The sequence below is a fragment of the Protopterus annectens genome, chromosome 1.part0 (assembly GCF_019279795.1).
Source record: "Protopterus annectens isolate FY-2018-M chromosome 1.part0, PAN1.0, whole genome shotgun sequence".
Lineage (NCBI taxonomy): Eukaryota > Metazoa > Chordata > Ceratodontiformes > Protopteridae > Protopterus > Protopterus annectens.
Genome location: NC_056725.1, coordinates 1,917,598,998 through 1,917,623,959, shown reverse-complemented (window position 1 = coordinate 1,917,623,959; position 24,962 = coordinate 1,917,598,998). Strand labels below are relative to the sequence as shown.

Sequence of the window (24,962 nt, the reverse complement as noted above, 5' to 3'; positions counted from 1 at the left end):
ATAACTAATGTACTGCAGGCACTGTTCTGGTCTCATTCCACACCATGTTCTTTGTCAGCAGCATGGCAGGCACATCCACAGCTCCACTGTCTATGAAGATGCTTCTAAAATCTGGATGATTTCATTTTCCTTTCCTCCCATCTATGGCATCAAATAGGTTTCTGGCTTCCCATTCAATCACACCCAGAAGCTCTACCCTAGAACAGCTAAGCCCCTGACAAGGAATCATTTTCTTCTTATGTATACGTCCTGTGCTGTCCTCCTGTAGGACTCTGTTGTGGTCAGCCAGCCATATTCCTTGATCCTGACTATGGGCAGTATGGAGATCTTCATAACAGAACTCCCTCCTGCAACAGTGGAAAAACTCATAAAAGATACAGTCATAAAGATATACTTCAGTTCCACCACCCTCAACATTTCACAGTCAACTGTGATCTAAATGCTTCATCAATGTGTCAGTTCCTATGGCGATAAGAAATCTAGTGAACTTTCCTAAGGTCATTCAGGAGATATTCAATCTTTTCCGTCAAGTCACAAAAGTGCTTTACAACACAGACTGTCACTCCCACGTTCACAAACCTTGCACCCACCTGCACATTTTTCTCACTTCTTAATTGCTTGCTTACATGTCTGCTTATTGTTAAACTATACAAACATTTATTTTATTCTTCTCACACTTTGAAGTGTGAGCCCTAATGTCATTTGTACATCCACAGAACCAGTTATATGAAAAGACAATAGCACTAGAAAATTTTCAAATTTCAGTTCATGGACCTTTCTGGATTCACATAAAGTAAAAGGAAGTTTCCTGCCTGTCTGCACTAAGCAGTGTGCAGAGTATGGAATTATATACCGGATGCTTAACATGAAGGCAAACAGACCTTTTGTCAAATTGTTTTAGAAGGAATTTACTAGGTTTTCCTAACAGCGCCAACATGCAAGTCACTGTAATACAAACAGATATTGTCTGAAATGTACAACAGTTTCAAAGGCAAACAAGCCCAAGCTGACTGAAACCTGTCATTTGTTAAAACACTGACGTCTTATTATTTCTCAGGATAAGAGTTTCCCTAATGGCATGGTAAATTACACCAACAGTCGAACAAAAATATGATGGACAAAAGACATGTACAGCAAATAACAAATGACTTATACACAGAAAAAACTACAATTCAGTATGAATGTATACATAGGCCAAAACACTTATGATAAAATATTTGTAATATGACAGATAATTACAAAAGAAAATCTACTGACACTTATAGCTAATTTTGGCCCCTGTATAGAAAATGAAAACAGACATGAAGAAGACTTAAGAAAACAGGCATCCCCACCACTGCCATCGAGAAAAAAAATAATGGAGTAGCAAGATGAAATAAAAATAAAGCTTCAAGCATTTCATACAAACTCAAGTTGTTGCATGCAGTTTATAAACTATTAAAGCTCACATCACACACACAAACCATGTAAATATCTACAAATGTTATAGATATTTACATCTTAGACAAATGATTTTCGTTATACAAAAAAGATCACCTCTTTATCCTGACACAACAAAGGGAAAAGAAAGAAATTTGAGAGAGCAGTTTAATTGACGTTAGATTTGCATGCATATCTGTGAATAATTAAAAATTAACAATTAAAACATTGGTGACTAATGCAAGAGCTGCATTCTCAATGTTTGACATAATGTGGGATGGCAGGAAAAGAGCTCTAATGATGGCTACTTTACACTCTGAGTGAAAACGTCTTACTGCTGTGACCCATCCTGTGACTCTCTTGAGTGCAGTTCTGCAGCTGTCATAGAAACTCCACTTGCCAGAAGGCAACAATAATGGGCAAATGCCATGACAGCAGACAAGGAATTTTGGATGCGTCAAATTATCTGTGTATCACATAACTGCTGATAATGTTTACATTTACTCCCTGCTGCCACAAGAGTAATGCTGTTGGCATAATGTAATTTGCAAGCAAATCAATCCCAGAAACAGTGTTTTACAGTACAGCATGCACATCCCATAAACAACATTTAAAATAATACTTAAACTGAACAAGTTCTTTGAAATATAGAGCACACATAAGCATCCTTGAATGACTTGAGCTCTAGACAAACAGTTTCAGTGTGTACAAGACAGAACTCACTGTATCAGTCACCATGTTACTATGACAAAAAAGAAGTTATGTACTCACCATAATGTTCCATCTGAGTAGGTAAACTTCATTTGTCAGCAACCTGTGGGTTACAGATCCGAGCCGGCAGCATACCAAGCAAAAAGATCTGAGCTCCAAGCTCCTCCCCCTTACCCATACTACACTGCAACCTCCTTCCAATCCTCAGATCGCGTTTGCCACCTGCACATAATAACAAAGCAACTAACAACCTGAGACACCTGACTCAAGGACAAAGTAAAGCTCATAAGTCCAAACCTCGAGCTCAGCTAAATAACCATGAAGGTCAGGGGGAAGGAGGGAGGGATGGTTGCTGACAAATGCAGTTTACCTACTCAGATGGAACATTATGGTGAGTACATAACTTCTTTATCTGAAGTAGTTAACTTAATTTGATCAGCAACCTGTGGGACAGAGTCCCCAGCTACCCGAATCTTGGGAGGCCCTTAAGGAAGGATAATCCGGAGCACTGCAGAGTCAAAGGCAGCTCTTCCCCTAGACACCAAATCTAGTTTATAATGAGAGATAAAGGTGTGAGAGGAAGCCCAGGTAGCCACTGAACAAATGTCATCCAGGGAAACTCTAGACCAGAATGCAGCAGACATTGCCATAGAACGCATAGAATGAGCATGAACTCCCACTGGTTCTGGTAAGCCAGATTCTCTGTATGCTTGTAAGATACAACTCGAAATCCACCTGGCGAGAGTCACCTTTGAAACTGGTTTCCCTAGAAAAGGCTTAGCAAAGGAGACAAAAAGTTGATCAGATTTACGAAACACAGCCATCCTGTGCAAATAAAAACATAACTATCTGTTAACAACCAGCAAATGAAGTTTATATTCTCCTTTATTTTGGAACTTAGGGAAAAAGACAGGCAAATTAATGGACTGATTAATGTTCGTCTCGGAAGCAACTTTTGGGAGAAAGGAGGGATTAGTCCTGAGAGATACCCTATCCTTATGAAACACAAGGTATGGAGGTTTGATACAGAGAGACTGAAGCTCTGACACTCTCCTGGCTGAAGTAATTGCTACCAAAAAAAGCTGTCTTCCATGATAAGAACTTCAGATCAACAGAAGCTGCGGGTTTAAAGGGAGGTGCAACTAACGCCTGAAGAACTAAGGTCAGATCCCACTGCGGAGAAGAATTTCTAACAGGGGGTCTCAAAAGAAACGTGCTTTTTAAAAAGGTCTTACAAACTCTGGCAGCAGCGAGGGAACCAAAGTTGTCCCCAATATGAAAATGGGACATGGCAGCCAGCTGAACCTTCACAGCAGATGAGCTGGCCCCTTGCTGAAAAATATGAGACAAGAATTCCAGTACCACTGAAACAGGAGCGATGAAAGGATCCAAGTTCTTTTGTGAAGCCCAAACTGAAAAACGTTTCCATTTGCTACTGTAAATCTTCCTGGTAGAGGGTTTATGTGCCACCACCAGGATAGACTTGACTCGGGAAGAGATACTGGGAGTCCTGGCAACTAGGGGAACTGGATCGGCCAAGCTGAGAGCTTGAGACCGTCCAGGTTCAGAGGGGCCATTTCCGAGGGATGAGAAATCAGATCAGGAATGGGGTCCAAGATACACAGTGGAGCTATGAGATGAGACCGCAGGTAGGGGAACCAGACTTGACGAGGCCAAAATGGGGCTATGAGGATAATCTTGCTCCCCAACCGGCGAGCTTTCTGCAGAAATTTTGTCATAAGCGGAAGTGGAGGATATGCATAAAGAAGACCGGGCGGCCAAGCATGGACTAGAGCGTCTCTGGGGGCTTCTCCCAAAGGAGGAATTAGAGCGAAAAACTCACTGCACTTTGCATTGGAAGATGATGCAAAGAGATCGCAGCAAGGCTGACCCCACTTGAGGAAGATCTGTTCCGCTACACAAGGATTCAGAGACCACTCGTAAGGAGAGAGGATAGTTCTGCTCAATTTGTCTGCCAGTATATTGGACTGACCCGGAATGTGCGTTGCTAACAGGAAGCGGTTGGTGGAGATCGCCCATTCCCAAACTCCATTGGCTTCTCAGCAAAGGGGGTAAGATCTGTTTCCCCCCTGTTTGTTGATATACAAGACCACTGACATATTGTCTGACTGGATCGCAATAGTCCCCGGAGGAAGAAAGGCATAGAGGGCCTGCAACACCAAGAGGACCGCCCTCATCTCCAGGACATTTATATGCAGTACGGTCTCTGTTTGAGTCCACGTGCCTTGGACAGTCCTGCCCGCACAATGCCCCCCCACCCTAAGCGGGAGGCATCCGTGGTCACTGTGGCATGGGGTGGTGACATAACAAAAGTTCGTCCTTCTCGAAGGGCTCGGGATTGAAGCCAGCACGTGAGGGAGTTCCTGCAAACCCTGCTGAGGGGAATTGGGAAGTCTAGAGGGTGGTGTAGAATAGACCACTTGACCTGCAATGTCCACTGTAGAACCCTCATGTGCAGACGAGCGTAAGGAATCAGATTGATCGCTGCTGCCATGGACCCGAAAGCTCTCAGGACTAATTCTGCTGGGGGAGCAGGGGATTGAAAGAGGGCTAACACATGTAGCGTCATGCTGTGAAGTCTGTCTGACATTAGGAAGGCCCTGGCCTGGAGGGTATATATCCTGGCCCCTATGAAGTCTAACATTTGAGCAGGCTGGAGGAAGGACTTCTTGACATTTATGGTTATCCCCAACCGGGGTGACATCAGGAGGAAGAAATCCCTGGCTAGAGAAAGTAGATGCCTGGTGGGGGTGGTGAGGAGCCAGTCGTCTAGGTACGGGAAGACCTGTATGCCCTAGAGCCTCAGATGGGCCGCTACAAATGCCATGACCTTGGTGAACACCCTGGAGGCTGTGGTGAGACCGAAGGGTAGGATCCTGAACTGGTAATGACTGGCACCTAGCCGAAAGTGGAGAAACCTCCTGGACCGTCTTTCCATGAGAATATGGTAGTACGCATCCTTGAGATCTATGGAGCACATCCAGTCCTCCTCCTGCAAGAGGGGCAGGATGGATTGAATCATGACCAACCAGAATTTCTCTTTGGCAATTAAAAGGTTCATTGTTGACAGGTCGAGAATTGGCCTTAAGTCCCCCGTCTTTTTTGGCACCAGAAAGAACCTGGAGTAGACACCTGATCCGGACTGGTCTGGGGGCACATGCTGGATGGCTCTTTTTTCTAACAGCTTTTTAATTTCCAAAGCCGCGGCCTCCCTTTGAGTTGGTGGGACATCTGGGAGGCATCTTGAGTAAGGGGGCTTGTTGATGAAGGGGATTGAATAGCCTCTGGATATTATCTGAAGCACCCAGCGATCTGTTGTGATGGACTCCCATGGAGTCAGGTGCCTCGAAAAGCTCCCCCCCGGCTGCCTCCAGAGAGGAGCAGTCGGGCAACCCCTCAGGGCTATTGCTCGGGTAAGTTGGAAAAGGGTTCCTGTGACCCGAAGTTCTTCGATCCCCCTCTGCCTCTGGGCCGGCGTCCACCTTGTCCCCCTCTGCCTCTGGGGAGAAGGAGTCCTGAGCGTTCCGGGCCTACTGAGATTTCCGGAACCACATCTTCTTCTGCCCTCGCTGGTTCCTAGAAAAGGACATTTGAGGGGTAGAGAAGTGTATTCCGATGGCTGATAGCATTTTCCCATCTTTCTCGCTCTGGACCAGCGTCTCTTGGACGATCTTCCCGAAGAGGGTTGACCTGTCAAAGGGTGCATTCGCGAAGAACGCTTTGAAGGGTTCCGAGAAATTGCAAAGTCGAAGCCAGGCATGATGCCTTAAGGCGATTCCGGACCCACTACCTCTACTAGCTCCTTCCAGGGAAAGTAGCCGCATAGAAGTATTGGATAGAAGTATTGGCCATACGAGCCGAGAAAGTCCATTTATCCTCAGCCGACATGGACTCTGGGGGAGGCTCAGGGTATTCCTTGACCAGGTCCTGCTGTAGTCTGATTACATGGGCCAAATAATTCAGCGCCCTTATAGAAAAGTTAGCTGAAGCAAGAGTCCGCTTTCCAATATGGTCCATTGCCCGAGACTCCTTGTCAGGGGGACTGACCGAAGAACTTTCCTGGGATAGTTCCTTTTTGGTTGCCACCGCCACCACCATGGCATCAACCGGGAAACCCTTGCTCCATGAAGCTCTGTCTGCAGGGGGACTGAGAACCTTATTGGGCCTTCTAGGTATTGGTTCTACAGTGTCCGGCTCCTTCCACGTCCTGGTGGTAATCAGGTTGACCAGGGGGGTCAGTCGGGGGGACACCCAAGAGGTAGATGGGCCTGTGTCGCATATCTCCAGGAATACAGACTCATCTGAGGAGGGTTTTGGGTGGACCCCCCCCCCGTTTGGCAGAGTATTTCCATAATATCTCCAAAGGAGACATTGTCGGGGGGTGATTTGGGGGAACCTCCCCTTCCTCCAAATCGGTATCCTCGGTGAGGGACTCGGGGGAGTCCAAGTGCCTCCTTTTGCACAGGCATTTGTGAGGGACCTCCAAGGGGGACTGTCGAGGGGGGCTGCCCGACAGATTCATGTTCCTCCAAGGGAACTGACTGGGGTGTCAATGACACAGGCTGTCCCTGGGGAAACTGGATGATGGAGGACAAACTGAGCTGTGAGGGAGCGGGGGTGGACCCTGAGTAAAGAGTGAGGGGTCTCGATCCTCCAGAGAGAACCCTCTCCACCATGTCGAATGCCGAAGGGGAACCGGCCTCTCTAAGACAGGTGGCCGGGGCCCTCGGATCCGACGAGGGCATCGGCGCGAGAGCCAAAGTGATCAGGCCCGAGAGAACGTTGTGCTCGACCGCAAAGGAGCCAAAGACACACTCACCCCCTCAGATCCGTCACCCAGCTCTTGGCTCTGAGAGCTCGGATCTGAAAGCAGATCCAATAAGCTTGAGGGCATGGCCGGCGTCAAGGTAGCAATAACCATCGGCACAGACACCCTGGCTCTGGGTCTCCTCGGATCCAAAGACTCCGAAATCTGGTGGTGGATCGGAGAAGAAGCTATCGGGGCAAACAGTGGAGTTGAACTCACCCCCCAGAGGAGGGGAGGCAGCAGCACTCCCATCTGCAGATGATTTTGCAAAAACCAACGCATCATCCGGTCCATATCTGCCTCCAAAATGCTTGGAGTAGACCTGGAGGAAGCCGCCAACGCCGGACGGGAGGGCTGATACGACACACTCAGAGCATTTAGAAAAGGTCACTTTGTGGTTTTCAGCCATACCAAAAGCACACACAGCCACACATGCACACCTGAAAGAGGGAAAAATAGGGACTTACAAAGGGATGAGAAACTACCAAAAGTAAAGCGGAAATAAAGGCTAGGTAGAAGGAAAACCCATAGAAAGGATTAAAATACACTCACACACCAAGTAAAGAAGGCCAAAATAGAAGTTTGAAGAAAAAAATTGCTAAACTTGCCTCGAACTCTAAGAATCCCATGCTTGGCAAAGCCGCGGCAAACGAGATCTGGGGATTGGAAGGAGGTTGCAGTGTAGTATGGGTAAGGGGGAGGAGCTTGGAGCTCGGATCTTTTTGCTTGGTATGCTGCTGGCTCGGATCTGTGTCGGATCCGTAACCCACAGGTTGCTGAAGTTAACTACTTTAGATCACAAACTTTCTATCAGTCACACATAAGCATCTTGTAAAGGCTCTCTCGTACTGTGTAAGGGAGCATAAAAGTTGCACAATATTCGTTGTTTCTCCTTTGTGAGAATAACTTGTACATCTGAAATGATCTGTCTACATAAGTCTACCAGGAATATATGGGCAGTAAATTTAAGTGTGCACTGAATGTGTATTACACAGCATTGTTAGCCAGTAGCCACTAACACTCTCTCAGGTTGCTCATTTTTATAATATTACACCAGTGTGTGTGTGTGTGTGTGTGTGTGTGTGTGTGTGTGTGTGTGTGTGTGTGTGTGTGTGTCTGTGTCTGTGTACACACACACACACACACACACACACACACACACACACACACACACACACACACACACACACACACACTCAGACATGCAGGTAATCCCACACACATTTCTTGACATAGTAAACCAATAGGAAAACAATGGCCAATTAGCCCTACCCTGTTCTTCAACCTATTGCAGGCATTTAATACAGTATCACTCACTTTATTAACACAAAGACTTTGCTCCCTAGGAGTAAATGGCAACACATTATCCTAATTTAGCTCCACTTCTGCTTGCTTTCCAGTACAAAAAGGGTTCCACAAGGCTCTATTCTGCAAACTCTGCTTTTCATCATATTCATTAAGCATACATGTACCACTGCACAGCAAGACTCTGTAATACAATTCACTGATGGCTCAGCACTAGTCATAAATTCCATGCAGCACCAAACCCGAACCCAAGAGTCATTCTTATCGTAGAGATAGCGTCAACACAAACAACTACTTCTCAACCCCCACCTGCCCAAAAATGACCTTTTTCACACCAAATCAACCCCCAACCCATGCACTTAAAAACACATCCTCTGGCAACAACACAAAGACTGAGCATATAACCCATACAATGCATTTAGGAGTCTTTATAGATGAAAATCTAAAATTTTACAACCACATATATAATGTTATGCAAAGAAATAACTGAAGACTTGGGCCTAATATACAAAGTCAAATGATACCTCACCACTCACAGTAGAATTGCCAGTGCTCACTCCCTCCTGCTTGATGGCCTAATAAATGCTCCCTTCATCTCTACAAACGTGTAAATAAATTAACTGTCAAAATTAGAATTTCATAGTTTTGTACTCGGCTAACTGCCCTTCTGGGCCATTTTAAGCCCAGCCAATTACCCCATGTAAGAATCAAACCATGTACTTTGTGTATGTAAGGTAAGCACCTTAACTATTATACCAACCTCCCATTCAAAGAAAAGCCACAAAACATTTTCTAGAAAATGCCAGCAGCTGCAACAACACAATCCATTACTGCACAATTGTTAAGAAACACAATAGTTAGAACTTTCAAGCCTACTCCAATGTGCTCAGGTTAAATTAGCTTTTTAAATCTTATATCAATCTACATTAGTCTCATCTACAGCTAACCTCCAAAACTACACATCACGCAGGCACCTCAAATTGCGACAGATTTTTGCTGAAACAGAAAGCCCTTAACAGCAATGGCAAAGCTCTCTTCTAGGTAAACATATTAGAAGTCTAGATTAATATCCCAGCCAAAATAAAACAAGCTGCAACGTACAATTTTAAGGCTAAACTAAAAATATACCTCATGGTTACATAACTGCTCTTATCACCTGGATAGCTTATTCTCTGACAGACTCACATTTGTTTTAATGCAGCTCTCGGTTATAAAAACATATGCAGAAGAGAAGGTGTAAAAAAAATCCTGTAAAGATTTATTATCATCTATAATTACTTACTTTGCACTATACTGTTAGTCAGTACATTATCTTATACTGTTAGTCACTGCAGTATCTAATCTCTTGTTATTTTTATGTATTATATGCTGTAATTAGTTGTCTGTGCTGTATTCTTAGTATTATAATTATATGTACTTTGCATTATTCATTTCTTGCCTACTATGATTAATATTATTGTGGTGCTTTTCTTCCCAGGCCAGCACTGAAAACGGGTGCTTTGCCCAAAAGCAATAATTACATTGTGTGTGTGTGTGTGTGTGTGTGTGTGTGTGTGTGTGTGTGTGTGTGTGTGTGTGTGTATACACACAGACACACATATATATTTAGACACACCATCTCACAAAACACAGATGCGTGCATACATATATGTAGAAACACACACCATCACACAAAACACACATGCACACATTCATATATAGAGAAACAGACAAACAGATAACAAATATATATAATATGGACTCTTCTGTGTTATAGAACACTGACAGTTAACTCAATCACAAAAGAAAAAAAAATCAGTTAAACTTCGTTTGTTCTCCCCCCATTACCACATAACCACAGAATCAAATGGCTTCACATTATCTTCACCCAGTCAGCATATTCATTACCCTGTAATGCTGGCAGCCAGGCTCACTCCCAAGCTAATTTTGAGCTCTATGGATCATTTATTCTTGACTTGAGATACAGCTCTTCAAGTCGCTTTCTTCCCCATTTCCTCCAGGTCAAGACTCATTTGTAAGGAAGAGGCCAGCATGGAAGTCACGTGAGTTGGTCCTAAGCCACTTCCTAACTGCAGCCAACAACCTTCTGGGTAACTGTTGCTGTTATGGGGAAGACTCCCTAAGGACTACATTTTGCTCACTCCTGCACCTCCTCCCAACTTATGTGGCCGATGTTTTCTCACACCTCCCATAGCCAAAACCTGGTGTTCTAACACTCAACAAATAGATGTCAGTAGGGTAGTAGGGCTAGTTGCCTCCCTTACCCCAGGATGGACAAACCAGTGTCAGCTACGTTCTCCTTCCCTCCCCACCTGACTCTTCCAATCTCAGAACTCAGGCCATCCACGGTACTGTCAGGGCTTTATCCCCCTACACTACAGGGATGGATGTATACATAATTTGATTTTGAAACTGTACTTTGGTAACTAGATTTTAAGGCTTAGTCAACTGAGATAGTTGCTGAAGAAGGTAAGTCCACTCTAAGTACTGTAGTTCCTTTTCTTTAATATAGCACAAGCAAAAATAATAAAAAATACAGAATATATATTGAAGTAGAAGATAAAACAACTGTGAACACAAAGTGCTTTTCGTCCCACCTGGTGGTGAAACTTCTTCAGGTAAAGGCATTCACTAAAACCAGTGCATTTAAATACAGTCCATGGTGCAAACATGTTGTTAGTCAGCCAATGGGTGAGGGCTATTCCCAACACACTGATGATGCTATGAGGGTCCACTCAATAAGTAATTACTTCCATTAAGAGTTTCTTTCAAAACACCCTCTGGACTTATTACAAGGCAAGTAAGTATACACACTCTCTTGTCCACTATTGTGACATAGTAAATCATACTCGTAATATGTAAACATACAGTTGTTAAAAATATTTAAATATTTGACAGCCTTTTAAAAATGTTGTTGTTAAAAATGTTTGAAAATATTTTAAAAATATTTAAAAATATAAATGTGCTTAAAATGCATATAACAGAATGTTGAAGTATAAAAGAAGTAGTAAAACGTACTAATGCTAAAAATAATAATGCATAAAAATGCTCAGAACACTTTTCTGTCTTATGCAGCATGCCATGACATCCTACAGTGCTTGTGCTATATTAAAGAAAAAAAACTACAGTACTTGGAGTGGACTTGCCTTCTTCTGCAAGTGTCTTGGATTGTTGTTTGGTCTTCTACTTTTCCTGGTTTTGTGTTTCAACTGAGACAGTACGTTTTTTTTTATTGCAAGAGGCAGACGACATCATTAATACAAGTCTTTAGATGCTGGCTACCTCAAAAATGCTTTGAAATTGACTTTCTTCTCCATGTTACAGCCAGGTAACACCTGGCACTTATGCTGAACAATGGCACTTGAACACATTTGCCTGATTGTTCACTAGGGACAAGCTTGATCAGTGCTATCACAACATATGTTCATAGGTAAGCACTAGGCTAGCTGCCCTTGCTGCCATTTTAAGCCTAGCCTTTTGCTGCTTGAATTAACCTGCCCTGTGTAGTGTTAGACTGGTCTTACCAGTCTCATGGTCTATCACCCATGCACTGGATAAAGCATTTAAGAGCCTCATCATCTGTCCATTAGTAGGTACAGGAAGCAGTCCTGAGGTAAATTTTCTGTTTCTTATCCATAAATCTAAGTTGCTCTTGAAAACAGACAGGGATGAACTTTGTTTTACTTGGATGGGGAGTCTATTCCATAGCAGTGGTATCATCTGCAAGCTATATCTGTCCCTCCAAACCATTCTGTTGATGTTGCAGAAGAGATTTAGATCCCCAGACCTAGTATTTCTGATGCCATTTGACTTGCTGATGTGCAGTAGGGCCATCACTATTGGGTCAGAGGATGCCTTTTATGCCTGACACAGGTCACCTCTTAGCAGCCTGCAGGATACAGAATATAGGTACAGGGCTTTGAGTCGATCCATGTAGGACATGATGTTTAGGCCTTGTATCCTTTTAGTAAGGTATCTCTGTGGGCATTCCAGTTGTTGAATGTGCCTGTACAGCTACATGCCAAAGGGAGCATTATATTCAATGATAAGTCTAATGAGGGCAAGTAAAGGGGGGCAATGACATCCCTAGATCTAGACACAATCCGTTTGTTTATAAGCTGGAAAATATAGAAGGATTTCCTTACAATAATAGACATATGCTGGTCAAAAGTTAGGTCACTCTGCACATAAGTTCCCAAATCCTGAATAACTGAGCCAGCTCTTAGGGGCATATTATCAATGTGGTAGTTGCCTGGGGTAGGTGACTTCCCAAAGGATACAATAATGCATGTTTTGGCATTTAGTTTCAGACCTTCATTTTGATATCAGTTATTTGTTTGAGACAAAGCTTCCTGCAGGATGCCCAAGTCAATTGTTATATCAGTATGATATGTTCAACTCTCTGTCATTTAGCTGCTGTCTCACACTGTGACCCCAATACTACTGACACCAGCACTGCTTAAAAGGTTTGATTCCAAACATCTACATATACTTATAAAACTGTAGTACTAAAACGCACACACAAACAAAAAAGAGTAACACAAAATAAACATGCCCCCCAAAAGCAGTAAACTTCAGTAATAGTATGACAACAATAAAGAGAAGATCCTGCAGCATTTAACCATAGTTGCAAATCCTAGCAGGCTTCCCTGCGGAAAACCATGAAAAATTAACTACATCTGAAGAGACCACTTGGGGAGGAAGCAGACCTTACTGTCAGACACAATACACAGTTATTTTAAGTAAAAATGCTTGAGTACTAATAAATAATCAAGAAATTATTACTGTACCTCAGGGCTTTTCCGGTTCTGTAGAATCTGCTTGTCTGTCTCCTTGTTTGAGAAGAACCTGGTACAGCCTCTGTTTAAATACTGGAGTAAAAATCACAAATAATTTTACATCACAGGTGCACTAAATTATAGTAAAATGTTACAGGAGAGTAACATGCCTTGAGAAAAAAGGTTTAGCCCGTGAAACAAGCTTAGAATTCTCTAGTAAACTGAATCACCTCTTTACACTTCTACTTCAGTGTGAAAGCAGATATTTCTTCTTCTAAGATTTTTAACTGCATCACCTGTGGCCAAAAGTGTCTGTTACTACCACTAAATGACACAAAACAATAATCAAGCCTAAAGAACTGTGGCAATAACACGACAATGTAATCTCAGGGTTATCTCACTGTTACCGTTAACTTCCAGGTTTCCCTGAGGTTCTACAGTAAAGCTTTGTTGTTTTGTTACATGTGTGTATAGCGAATTATGACAGCATAATGCTTCTCACTCCAAATGCAATAAAACACACTGCTTATCAGACATAATACACAACAGCACCTTACCGCCGTCAATACCCTGATGTATACAGAATTTCAATGGCACTAGATACTGCTGAGAAAAGCATTAGGTGCAGAGATCTGCCCACATAAATGAAATTCTTACTTAGTCAGGCTGTCATATTTCACATACCTATGTGGCATTGCTTACATATGGGATTCAAGGTGACAGGCATCATCTGTAAGAATTAGGCAACAGTTCTCGCTGGGACTGCCACAATATAAATGGGGTGAGTGTCTGACTGCTGCAAGACAAGAGTTATTATAGAAATAGAACCACAACCCTTTCAAGAAGTTTAGTTACATAATGTTAGTAGTGCCCTTTGATATGCTGTGACCATTCTGAACCACAGACTATCCTTGAATGATTTTAGGGTTTCTGTAGATGTGGCATACATTGTCCTCCACTACAAATAGGCCTCCTCCATTCATAAAGATATCATCATTTTAGCATTTTGTTTTGAGTTCTGCTACAGTGAAAGCAGTCAAAACACACACAGAAAGTTGTCTTGTGAAAAAAAACTTCTGAAAAACAGGTATAGCAATAAAAGATTAGATACTTAATGAAAAAAAATCCTGATAAAACCAGATCTTTCTTGGACTTTCTCAATCAAAATAAAATAAAATAAAATAAATAAATGTGGATTCAGATACAGTTTGTGAAATATAATTTTTCTGAAAGTTGTTTGGATAACCACTTGAAATTTCAGAATCCTCTACAGTGAGTCCCAAAATACGGAGAATGAAAAGCCAAAAACATGACATACGTTAAGCCTGAAACAGCTATTTATCTGAATATTCCCTTTTCTCCAATGTACTGTGATCTTATAGTTGGTATGTATAAGTTCAGGGGGCTAGGGGACTTGCAAAGAACATGTTTACAGGAGAACAGAGATGTTGGAGATTCGCTCTTCTCCTGAATTTTCATTTTTTTCTGATGTGTTACAAGTACTGATATTTTAATAGGGAGCCATTGTTTGTGAATGTTAGGCTTTACTTGTAAAACTACTGACTGAATATTTCACCAACTAAAAGAGTGACTGATGTCATCACACTGTCTTCCATGCTGTAGACTAGGAATGTCAATCAACGCTAACCCTGCTCTGTCACCAACCATCCTAAGGACCTTTAAAGTTTCAAGAGTCACTACCATGAAATCGGCAAGTACATACACTTTCAAGACAAGGCTCTGTAGCCAATGTATGACCTCTGAGTCAGGACTGCTATGTTTCACTGCATCTGATTGCTTTTTACTCCTATTCCCATTTACCCCATCAGCCGAAATACATAATGTTATGCACAAATACCCAGCTATATTCTCAAGCACAGTACAGTACCCATCTGCCCTATTCAAGTTCAGAGTTGGCCAACTGCTGACCCAGATTGTCTGCCTTTAAACTTCAACAACGTACCAGGCTTTATAGCTCTTGTTCTACAGAAAACAGCTGGAGGTTAATGGACACTTCTTTCATCAATCCCTGACTCAGACTGACCCCCCACCAAACAAAGTCACTGCTGTGGTAATATTTATTTATCACCAATTTCTGCTACATGACCTGGCATGCCCTATTTATGTGAATGTAGAAGCAGCACTGCTGACTAAGCTTGGAATTTAACATGGATTATAATTTCCTCACAGTTGACGTAAGGGATTTATATACATGTATACCCCAGGATGTAGGAATTGAATAGGTAAGTCTTGTGTTAAAGAAAAATGGCGCTACCGCTAATGAGATAGCATTGGTTATAGAATTATTGGAAATTATCTTGTATAACAACTTTTTTATGTTTGGTGAAAATTTTTACCTACAAAAAGTTGGAGTAGCTATGGGCTCCCCATGTGGAGCAAGTATAGTGAATTTAGTAATGGCTCATTGGGAATCTGAATACGTTTTTAAGAACACAAGTATTAATGATTTGATCATTTATTACACACATTATTTGGATGATGTTTTCATCTTGTTAAATGGAGATGCTGAAATTAGTAACTCCATTTTACAAATGTTTAACGAGTCAACCCAATTCCTGCAATTTACAGCAACTTTCAATAAGGAAGCCATAACTTATTTGGATATTTTGCTATCCAAGAATAGGGACTTAGGTGGATAGGTCGCCAATATTTATAGGAAGAGCACTTACTCCAACTCTTTCTTACATTTTTCAAGTTGCCATCCTCACTTTCAGAAGTGCTCTGTGGTTAAAGGGCAATTAGTGAGAGCTGCACAGATTGTAAGTAATGACCAAGATTTCGTGGAAGAATGCCAGCTACTGAAGTCCATGTTTTTGCACAGAGAGTATCCAGTAAAATTATTAGATGACTTAATAAAAGAAGTTCAGTATAAGAGATTCAATGGGATATATAAACCTTTGTTGGGATTTAAACAATCTATTACTGAACTGTCAAGTCCAGTGTTAGATTCAATTGACACTATGGTATGCAGCCCTGTAATTAATACACAAACTTAAGTTTTATTAAAAACGTAAGTTTTATTACCACATTTAACTTGCATAGCTACTTTTGTTTAGATATTAAGAAAAACTGGGATTTATTTAGAACCAACTCTACCATTTTTGTTAAAATGGGTGATACACCTTGGGTAACGTTTAAGAGAGGCAGGAACCTGAAAGATACACTTGAACAACAACAACGAGTTTACCCAAAAATTTCAGGGATGTTTAAATGTCAAAGTTGCAATTACTGTAAATTTGTGGGTAATATACACTCAGTAATAGTGGGTGGTTTCCACATCAGATTAAGATCCAGGTTTAATTGCAACTCGAAGATGGTTGTTTATATAGCGACATGTCAGTGTTGTCCTGCTTTTTATGTAGGCAAAAAGGAGCATAGGCTCCGAGAAAGGATTTATGAACATCAGTATGCCATTAGTAGGAAAAAGCAGGACAACGCTTTAGCAAAACATGTCCAGTCCTATATGGACCATAGATTTAAATTTTCAGTAATAGATCAGGTGAATACAGACATAAGAGGTGGCCCAGCACCCTTACGTCTAGAAGAGTTAGAATTGGTATGACAGATTAAACTGAATGCCTATAATTATCCTGGGTTGAATGAAACATGCTCTATAAGCAGCATTCTTAAGTTAAAAAGTCTTAGGCGATGATGCCGTGACTAGTATTAGGTAGCTGCTTTTAAAAACAATATGCACTAAATGCAGAGTATATTAAGTTCATTAGATCATGTTCATTCATTTTTATTGTTGTTATTTTGTTTAAAGCACGGCATTTCAGTATTTTGTATTGTGGTGATAATTATATAAATTATTTTTATTAGTGGTAATTTTGTAAGTAGTGTAGTTGACTTTAAGAAAGTGGTTAAGTATGCGAGTGCTGGTCTAACAGTAGTAGCTGTGACTATTTATACATTTTTAAAAATTAAAAATGGTTTCTGAAGAAGTTTGCTCATTTTAGCAAATGAAAAGCGCTTCAAATAAACAGTTTTTACTTAGCCTTTGCTGGTTTGTGCTGTCGACGTGCTGCAGTGATCGTATTTTACCTGTTTATAGTTTTGTATGCATTTGATGGCACATTCACAAATGACATGTGAGCAGGTCAGCATGCACTATTTTCTTCAAGGTGTGGTTATCAGCATAATAAAATGCTTGCACAGCTTTTAACAGACAACCCCACTATCTTTCTTAGCTTTGCAAGTCCAAAAAAAGGGGGGGGGGCAACTGACTGTTGTGCACATGACAGCATCAATTAAAACTAATGGCTGTGCAAGCTCTAAAAGGACCAGTTTCCTAAGCGCCTAGTGTAATGCAGAAAATGACTTGTTTGTGAACAGAGATGATATATTTTTGAGACTGTGTGCATCATTTCTTCACTGAACAAAGATTTGCAGAATTATTGTTAATGTAAAAATGACTGGCTTGAGAAGTTGTATATTTAAATGGGACATTTATCACATTAAATGTACATGTTAGGGCTGAATGTTAACGTCATTACTGAAAGTATATTCAGAATACTAGGCTGAAAAGTTCACTGTGTGAGTCAGATGCTTCATTACTGACTTATTCTGATCAAAAACTGAAACCATTGGGTCATATTAAGATTTATTGTATATATGAAAACAAAAAGTACAGTTTAGTGTTTCAAGATATGCAAGTTCAATAACCTAATACACTGGGAAGTTCTGCTTGTGAACAGGCAGTCACGATAAAGAAAATTCATAGTGTGCAGTTGCAGGAGCAGTACACTAGATGGTCTAGTGTAGTCAGAGCCAAAGATTTGCACAAAGAGGCAATGACTCACACAGTCAGAGATATCAATTTGTACAGCTGCAGTGTTCATGATTCACATGTTCACATAGGCATTAATTTACAGATTCATGCAATATAAACTATTAAGCCTCAGGAAGAAGGTACACTGTACAGTGATGTGGAATCATACAGAAACAAAGGACTAAATTCCAATGCTACATTTGATATGTTGCTCAGTATGTTTATTTAGTGAGCTTTGTGACATACCAGGGTACAATAACATAAAGATTATTTTAACAGTGCAGCCAGTCCTTCATGGACTGGGGAAAGTTCCCTTAACTTTAAAGTAGAGTAAAATTCAGGAGTTGAAATGCTTGAAGATGTAAAGGTAATAGCCAAACAAATTTTATGCATAATATATGTATTTAAAAAAAAAGATTGTGATTTGCACTGACCTAATGATCTGAATAAGGCAATACTAATGAAGCACTATTCTCTGTAAAAAATGGCAGAAGTGGTGTCCCTGATGCCTAGGCCAGTACTGTTTCAGTCATTGGTACTAACCAAGGCTTTTGATCTTGATTTAGATAGTTTCAAGATTTGCACTTTCAGTACCCCACTGGGGAGATGTAGGCTCCTTAAAATGCCTTTTCGGGTCTCATCTACTCCAGTGTTTTTTCATTGGGTAATGACCCAATTATTAAAGATTTAAAACATTATTGATGACGTTCTGGTATGAGATAAAACAACTGAAAACCACAGTTCAAAGCTCAACTGCTTGCTTGATAGGCTACAATTTAATAACTGTAAATTCTACAAGGACAAATTTCAGATTTGCATCAACATCATTAGATATATGGGGCATGTTCTAATAAACCAGGGAATGCAACCAGCTCCTTAGAAAGTAAAGGCAGTTGTTCAGATGGAAAGATCTTGCGACATTTGCTTTTAAGATTTTTGGGCATGGTTCATTATCTGGCCACTGTGGTGCAGCAGTTAGCGTTGTCGCCTCACAGCAACAGGGTCTCCGGTTTGATTCTCAGCTTTGATTCTCAGCTGGAGCACCTTCTGTGCAGAGTCTGTGTGTCATCTGCATGTCCTCCCTGCAGTCAAGTGAACTTTAAAGACATGCAGGTAGGTGCATGCATGTGCCTTCTGTGAAGGTTGGGGGCTGGGCTGGCAACTCGACACCGTAAAAAAAAAATCCACTGCCAATTAATATCAGACCGGTGATCCACTGTGGTGATCCCTAACTGGGAAAAGCTGAAAGAAGACTGGATATGGTTCATTACCTGTCAAATTTCACACTAACTTTCTTTGAAGTAACTATTCCTATGACACCTTCTGGAAAAAGGATATGTATCTGTGTGGCAGTGAGACCAGCAGCAAGAGAGGAGTTTTGTCCTCCTTAAGAAGCTAATAGCAAAGGGTCAGTATTATAGGTTCATAGGTTCATACTAGGCTATCTGCCCTAGGGCATTTATAAGCCTAGCCAGAGTGTGTTTGGCTTTCACCACCCATTTTAAATTAATTTTGCTATGCCCTTTTTCGAGGTTAGTATACTGTGCCTCTGTCTAACAGTGACACAGAAGTGATACCCGGGGTAAACCTATGATCTCCCATCCACTCATCAAGATTCCCCTTGAAGAGAGTCAATGAGGGACTCTGCCTAACCTGGACTGGGATTTTATTCCAGAGTGAAGGGAGCCTCTGGGTTATGAATCTGTCCCTCCAGCATGTCCTATTTATTTCAGTGCTGAGGTTCAAGTCTCTCGAGCTCGTAGCTCGATGGGATTTGGATTTTCTGAGGTGCAGCATGTCCATTAATTCCGGGTTGGACATGGCTTTATACGTCAGGCACAGATCGCGTCTGAGCAGGCGGTATGCCACTGAGTAGAGCTGGAGTTTCTTTAACCAGGCAGCATATGGCATCTGTTTGAGCCCTATGATCTTCTTGGTGAGGTACTTTTGGGGTCTTTCCAGTTGCTGCAGGTGTCTAGTAAGTAATCCCAAAAGGGGCATTGTACTCAATTATGGGCCTGATGAGGGATGAGTAAAGAGGCACGATGACCTCCCCTGATCTAGATGTGAATCCCTTCATGATTAGGTGGGCTATATAAAATGTTTTTCTAACCACTTTGGCCACGTGGTTGTCAAATGAGAGATTGCTATCAACTTGGGTCCCCAGGTCCCTAATTACTTCTTCTGTACTTAATGGATTACCACCTATGTGGTAATTTGTGGGCACTTTGTTTTTGCCAAAGGGGATGACTATACACTTTTTGGCGTTTAGCTTGAGGCCATGACTCTGGCACCAGTTGTCTGTTTCTATGAGGCCCTTTTGGAGGATGCTTGTGTCAGCTGGAGAGTGGATTATGGCGCCCAGTTTGCAGTCATCTGCGAACTTAGTCAGCCACAGTCCTTCCGTGTTGGCCTGTACCTCCGAGAAATATATACCAAACAAAAGAGGTCCCAGGACTGAGCCTTGGGGGACGCCACTTGTAACTGGTTTGGAGTCTGACATGGCTCCAGCAATTCTAACCATGTGGGTTCTGTCCTTGAGCCAGTTTGCAACCCAGCTAGTGACATAGGGGTTTATATTTAAGCTGGTGAGCTTATCTATAATGCCCAAGTGGGTTATTGTATCGAAGGCTTTTGTGAGGTCCAGGTAGGCTGTGTGGACCACCTTCCCCTCGTCAATGGCCTTGGTGACTGTTTCAAAGAAATCAACCAGGTTTAAGAAGCAGGATCTGCCCTTAACAAAGCCGAACTGGGTAGGATCCAGTGTCTGTAGGTCCCCAATATCTTTATTTATCAGGTCCATGATGATCCTTTCCATAGCTTTGCAGACCAAGCTAGTCAGGCTTATGGGGTGATAGTTTCCAGGATCCGTTGAGGCACCACCTTTGTGGAGAGGGACCACTGTTGCTGTACGCCACTCTTTGGGTACATATCCTGTAGTAAGGCTAAGATTGAACAGTAGTTTTATGTTTGGGTTTAGCTCTTCTTGAAGTTCATGTAGGACGAGCCTGGGACACCATCTGGTCCCATTGATGCTTTTTTTTTGCTTTGGAGAGGGCAGCTCTTACCTGAGCATCTGAGATGTCAGGGGGGCAGCACTCTGCTGGGATAAATATTTGCCCTTTTGGTGGTGGGGAGATTGTGCTGAACCTGTCAGCTAGGATGTTGGCAATGTCTGTGGGTTCGGTGTATTTTTTGTCATTTTGGACTAATTCTGAGCATATCTGGGAATTCACACCCAGGTTCCTAACATAACTAAAGAAAGCCTTGTGAATATCCTTAGTGTCCTGTGCAATTTTTCTCTTGAAGCTGGCCTTAGATGATTTTATGAGTGCCCAAAGTTTTTTGCTAATACTGATCAGAGATGCCTTCCCTTTTTGGGATTTTGCTCTATCATGTAGTAGCTTCCTCCTTCTATTGTATAGTTTGTTTATGGCTGGGGTCCACCAGACAGGATGTCTGCCTTTGGAGGATTGGGTCTTGGTTTTATTTGGGATTGCATGATCCATGCATTCCTGAAGGTGTTCATAGAATGCATTTATAAAGGATTCTGCGGTCTGGGCCATATTTTTCACAAGCCCGTGGGCTTTGAAGGATTCCACCTCGGTTTTGAGGAGTGTGAAATTTGTTTTAGAGAAGTTTTTCGCTGTGGTTTTCAGGGCAGGGGGTGGAGTCGGGATGTGAATATCCAGTGAGATTAGTTTATGGTCTGATCTTACCAGTGAGGGATACACTTCTGGTCTGGAGCATAGAGTCCCCATGTTGGTGATGATCAAGTCCAGTATGTTTTCCCCTCTTGTGGGAGTGGTAACAAATTGTTCCACAGCATTTGAGTTTACAAATTCTAGGAACCTTTGGGCTAGGGTGTTGGAGCTAGAGTAATGCTCCCAGTCTATGTTTGGGTAATTGAAGTCGCCCAATATAATGGTGTTTGGAGAGACCTTCATATTTTCCAGTGTTCTTAGGAAGGCCGAGTGGGGTTCCTGGGTTTGGGAGGGTGGTATGTAGCAGGCTATAAACTGGAAGGCAGTTTTACCCACTGTTACTTGCACATGGATAGTCTCTGATGCTTCGTGCTGTGCCACCAACCTGGTGGTGTGGGTATCTTTGACACATATTGATACTCCCCCTCCTTTTGTAGTACGGTCCAAGTTTTGGGGCCGAAAAGCATGGTATGAGGTATAACGTGGTAGTGCTAGGGTGCTCTTGGGAGCCTTGAACCAGGTTTCTGTTACTGCACAGATATTGATGTTCTCCATGCTAAGGAGAGTTTTGAGTGTGTGCATCTTGAGGTTTAGACTTCTGGCATTGAGTAGCATTACTCTTAGTTCTTATCCCTTGTGATACCTATGGAGGAGGGTTTGTCTTTTGAGCCTTGCCTAAAAAAGGCACTATGGGGGTAGCAAGAGCCTTTGCCAATATCCGAAAGCCCAGGGGTGCCAGGTGCAAGCCGTCCCTAGCGAAGCATCGTGGCTTGTCGAGCATGTCATCCCAGGCTGACAGGCATTGGATCCCCTTTGAATGACACCAATACTTAAGCCAATTGTTGAAATTGATCATCTTGTCTTCATATTGTGGCATCATTCTTGGTGAGGGTAAGATGCTACTCAAGGTCAGGGTCATACTGGCCTGGGCTACATGCTCAGAGAGCTCCTCTATGTCTCTTTTCATGTAGTCCAGGGAGGTACGTCTCAGGTCATCAGGTCATTCACACCAGCATGGACAATGACTGAGTCATATTTTTACTTGCCTTGGAGTGACCTGAGTGCTTGTGTTATGTGGCGGATCCTAGTGCCCGACAGGCAGCTCACCGTGACCTTCTCCTTGTTCAGCCTGGTGAGCGGGACGTCAGTGTGCCTGACGATAGAGTCACCTACTACAAGTGTATCAGGTGTGTTGTTTAGCCTTAAGGGCTGTGGCTGTTTGGCACAATGGCTTTGTGAGCTATGTGTTGCACGAGTTTTGTTTTGGGGTAGCGGTTGCTTGGGTGTCTGCTTTGGAGGTCTCTGCTGCTTAGGCAGATTTTTATTTAGAGCCTCCGAGTATGTTCTTGTGTGTTTATGTGTTTGGTTTGCTGTCGTGGTAGGTCTATGTGAGATTGGAATTTTAGTGAGTGTGGTTTCCTTCTCCTCCTGACTGGTTTCACCAGTACTGAGTTGAGAGAGCTTAGCCTCCAGTATGGCTATATGGTTGCATCTCTCACATGTGTTGGAATTTGTTGGGAGGAGGAGAGGGTTGTCTGTGTACATGAGGCAGTTGTAACATTGCCTCAAGATTCCGAGATTCAACAGCTGGACCGGAGAGGAGATTGACAACTGACCTTTGGACATGCTAGAATAGTATTGGGAATTCCTTTATAATTGAAAGAAAAGGGCCAATGGGGAACGAGGTACTCAAGGGGAGTTTGTGAGGGTGTAGTTCTTTTAATATTTTAGTGCTGACTTATATGACTGCTTTAGTGAGCAAGTGCCAGGTAACTTAAATGCAATGTGTTTCAGGTAACTTAAATGCAAAAACAACAAACAGTAACTTTCTTTCAAGTGAAACAAGGAAATAAGTACAGTAAGCAATGCAGATATCACTAGGGATCAACAGAAGCACTGAAAAGCCGCGTTTTAGGTGGAATTAGCATTTCAGGAAAATAACAAGCAAACAAACAAGCAGCATACAAATAAAGCTAGATTCAGCAGGCCTGGATCTAGTCTATGCTACAGCAAACAAGGTGTACCAATTTCAGTAAGAAACAGTTCAAATATGCAGGCACTATAAGCCTTTAACCAGAAATTCCCAGCTCAGAAGGGCAGAGTCCAGCCTCTCCTCCCACAAGAGTGCAGACCACAAACCTTCTTAATGTAAAATAACTGGCCTGAAGCCCAAGTGCTTAAACCAGAACTAATACACTTTTAGAATAACAGACACTGAGCCCTCAATCAGCAGTTCACAACTTAGAAGGATGTAAGCTATCTGTCCTGCCACCACAGTGCAGGCCACAAACCTTCCTAATGGAAAACAACTGGTCTGAAGCCCAAGTGCTTAATCCAAAAGACTTAGAATGAAAGCTACACTTTAATCAAGTTGCTACCAAGCAGTAATAAATACAATTGAATACTTTAAAGAATGCCTGGATTAGTGCTCAAGTTATACAAACAAAGCTAGATTCAGCAGGCCTGGATCTAGTCTATGCTACAGCAAACAAGGTGTACCAATTTCAGTAAGAAGCAGTTCAAATATGCAGGCACTATAAGCCTTTAACCAGAAATTCCCAGCTCAGAAGGGCAGAGTCCAGCCTCTCCTCCCACAAGAGTGCAGACCACAAACCCTTTTAATGTAAAATAAGTGGCCTGAAGCCCAAGTGCTTAAACCAGAATTAATACACTTTTAGAATAACAGACACTGAGCCCTCAATCAGCAGTTCCCAACTTAGAAGGATGTAAGCTACCTGTTCTGCCACTACAGTGCAGACCACAAACCTTCTTAATGTAAAACAACTGGCGTGAAGCCCAAGTGCTTAAACCAGAATTAATACACTTTTAGAATAACAGACACTGAGCCCTCAATCAGCAGTTCCCAACTTAGAAGGATGTAAGCTACCTGTCCTGCCACCACAGTGCAGGCCACAAACCTTCCTAATGTAAAACAACTGGTCTGAAGCCCAAGTGCTTAATCCAAAGACTTAGAATGATAGCTACACTTTAATCAAGTTACTACCAAGCAGTAATAAATACAATTGAATACTTTAAAGAATGCCTGGATTAGTGCTCAGGTTATACAAACAAAGCTAGATTCAGCAGGGCTGGATCAAGTCTATGCTACAGCAAACAAGGTGTACCAATTTCAGTAAGAAGCAGTTTAGATATGCAGGCACTATAAGCCTTTAACCAGAAATTCCCAGCTAGAAGGGCAGAGTCCAGCCTCTCCTCCCACAAGAGTGCAGACCATGAACCCTTTTAATGTAAAATAACTGGCCTGAAGCCCAAGTGCTTAAAACAGAATTAATACACTTTTAGAATAACAGACACTGAGCCCTCAATCAGCAGTTCCCAACTTAGAAGGATGTAAGCTACCTGTCCTGCCACCACAGTGCAGACCACAAACCTTCCTAATGTAAAACAACTGGTCTGAAGCCCAA

At 42.2% G+C, this 24,962-nt stretch overlaps 1 protein-coding gene across 1 annotated transcript in view; it reads right to left on the bottom strand.

The window, feature by feature from the left end:
* The window catches only part of MYO6 (myosin VI), a 692,995-nt gene that overhangs the window by 567,870 nt on the left and 100,163 nt on the right, over positions 1-24,962 (bottom strand). The window contains exons 4-5 of the mRNA XM_044077058.1: positions 13,054-13,134; positions 1,537-1,545 (exon numbers count right to left, since the gene is read on the bottom strand). Of these exons, the coding sequence (XP_043932993.1) occupies positions 1,537-1,545; positions 13,054-13,134 (90 nt within the window). The remainder of the gene's footprint in view (positions 1-1,536; positions 1,546-13,053; positions 13,135-24,962) is intronic.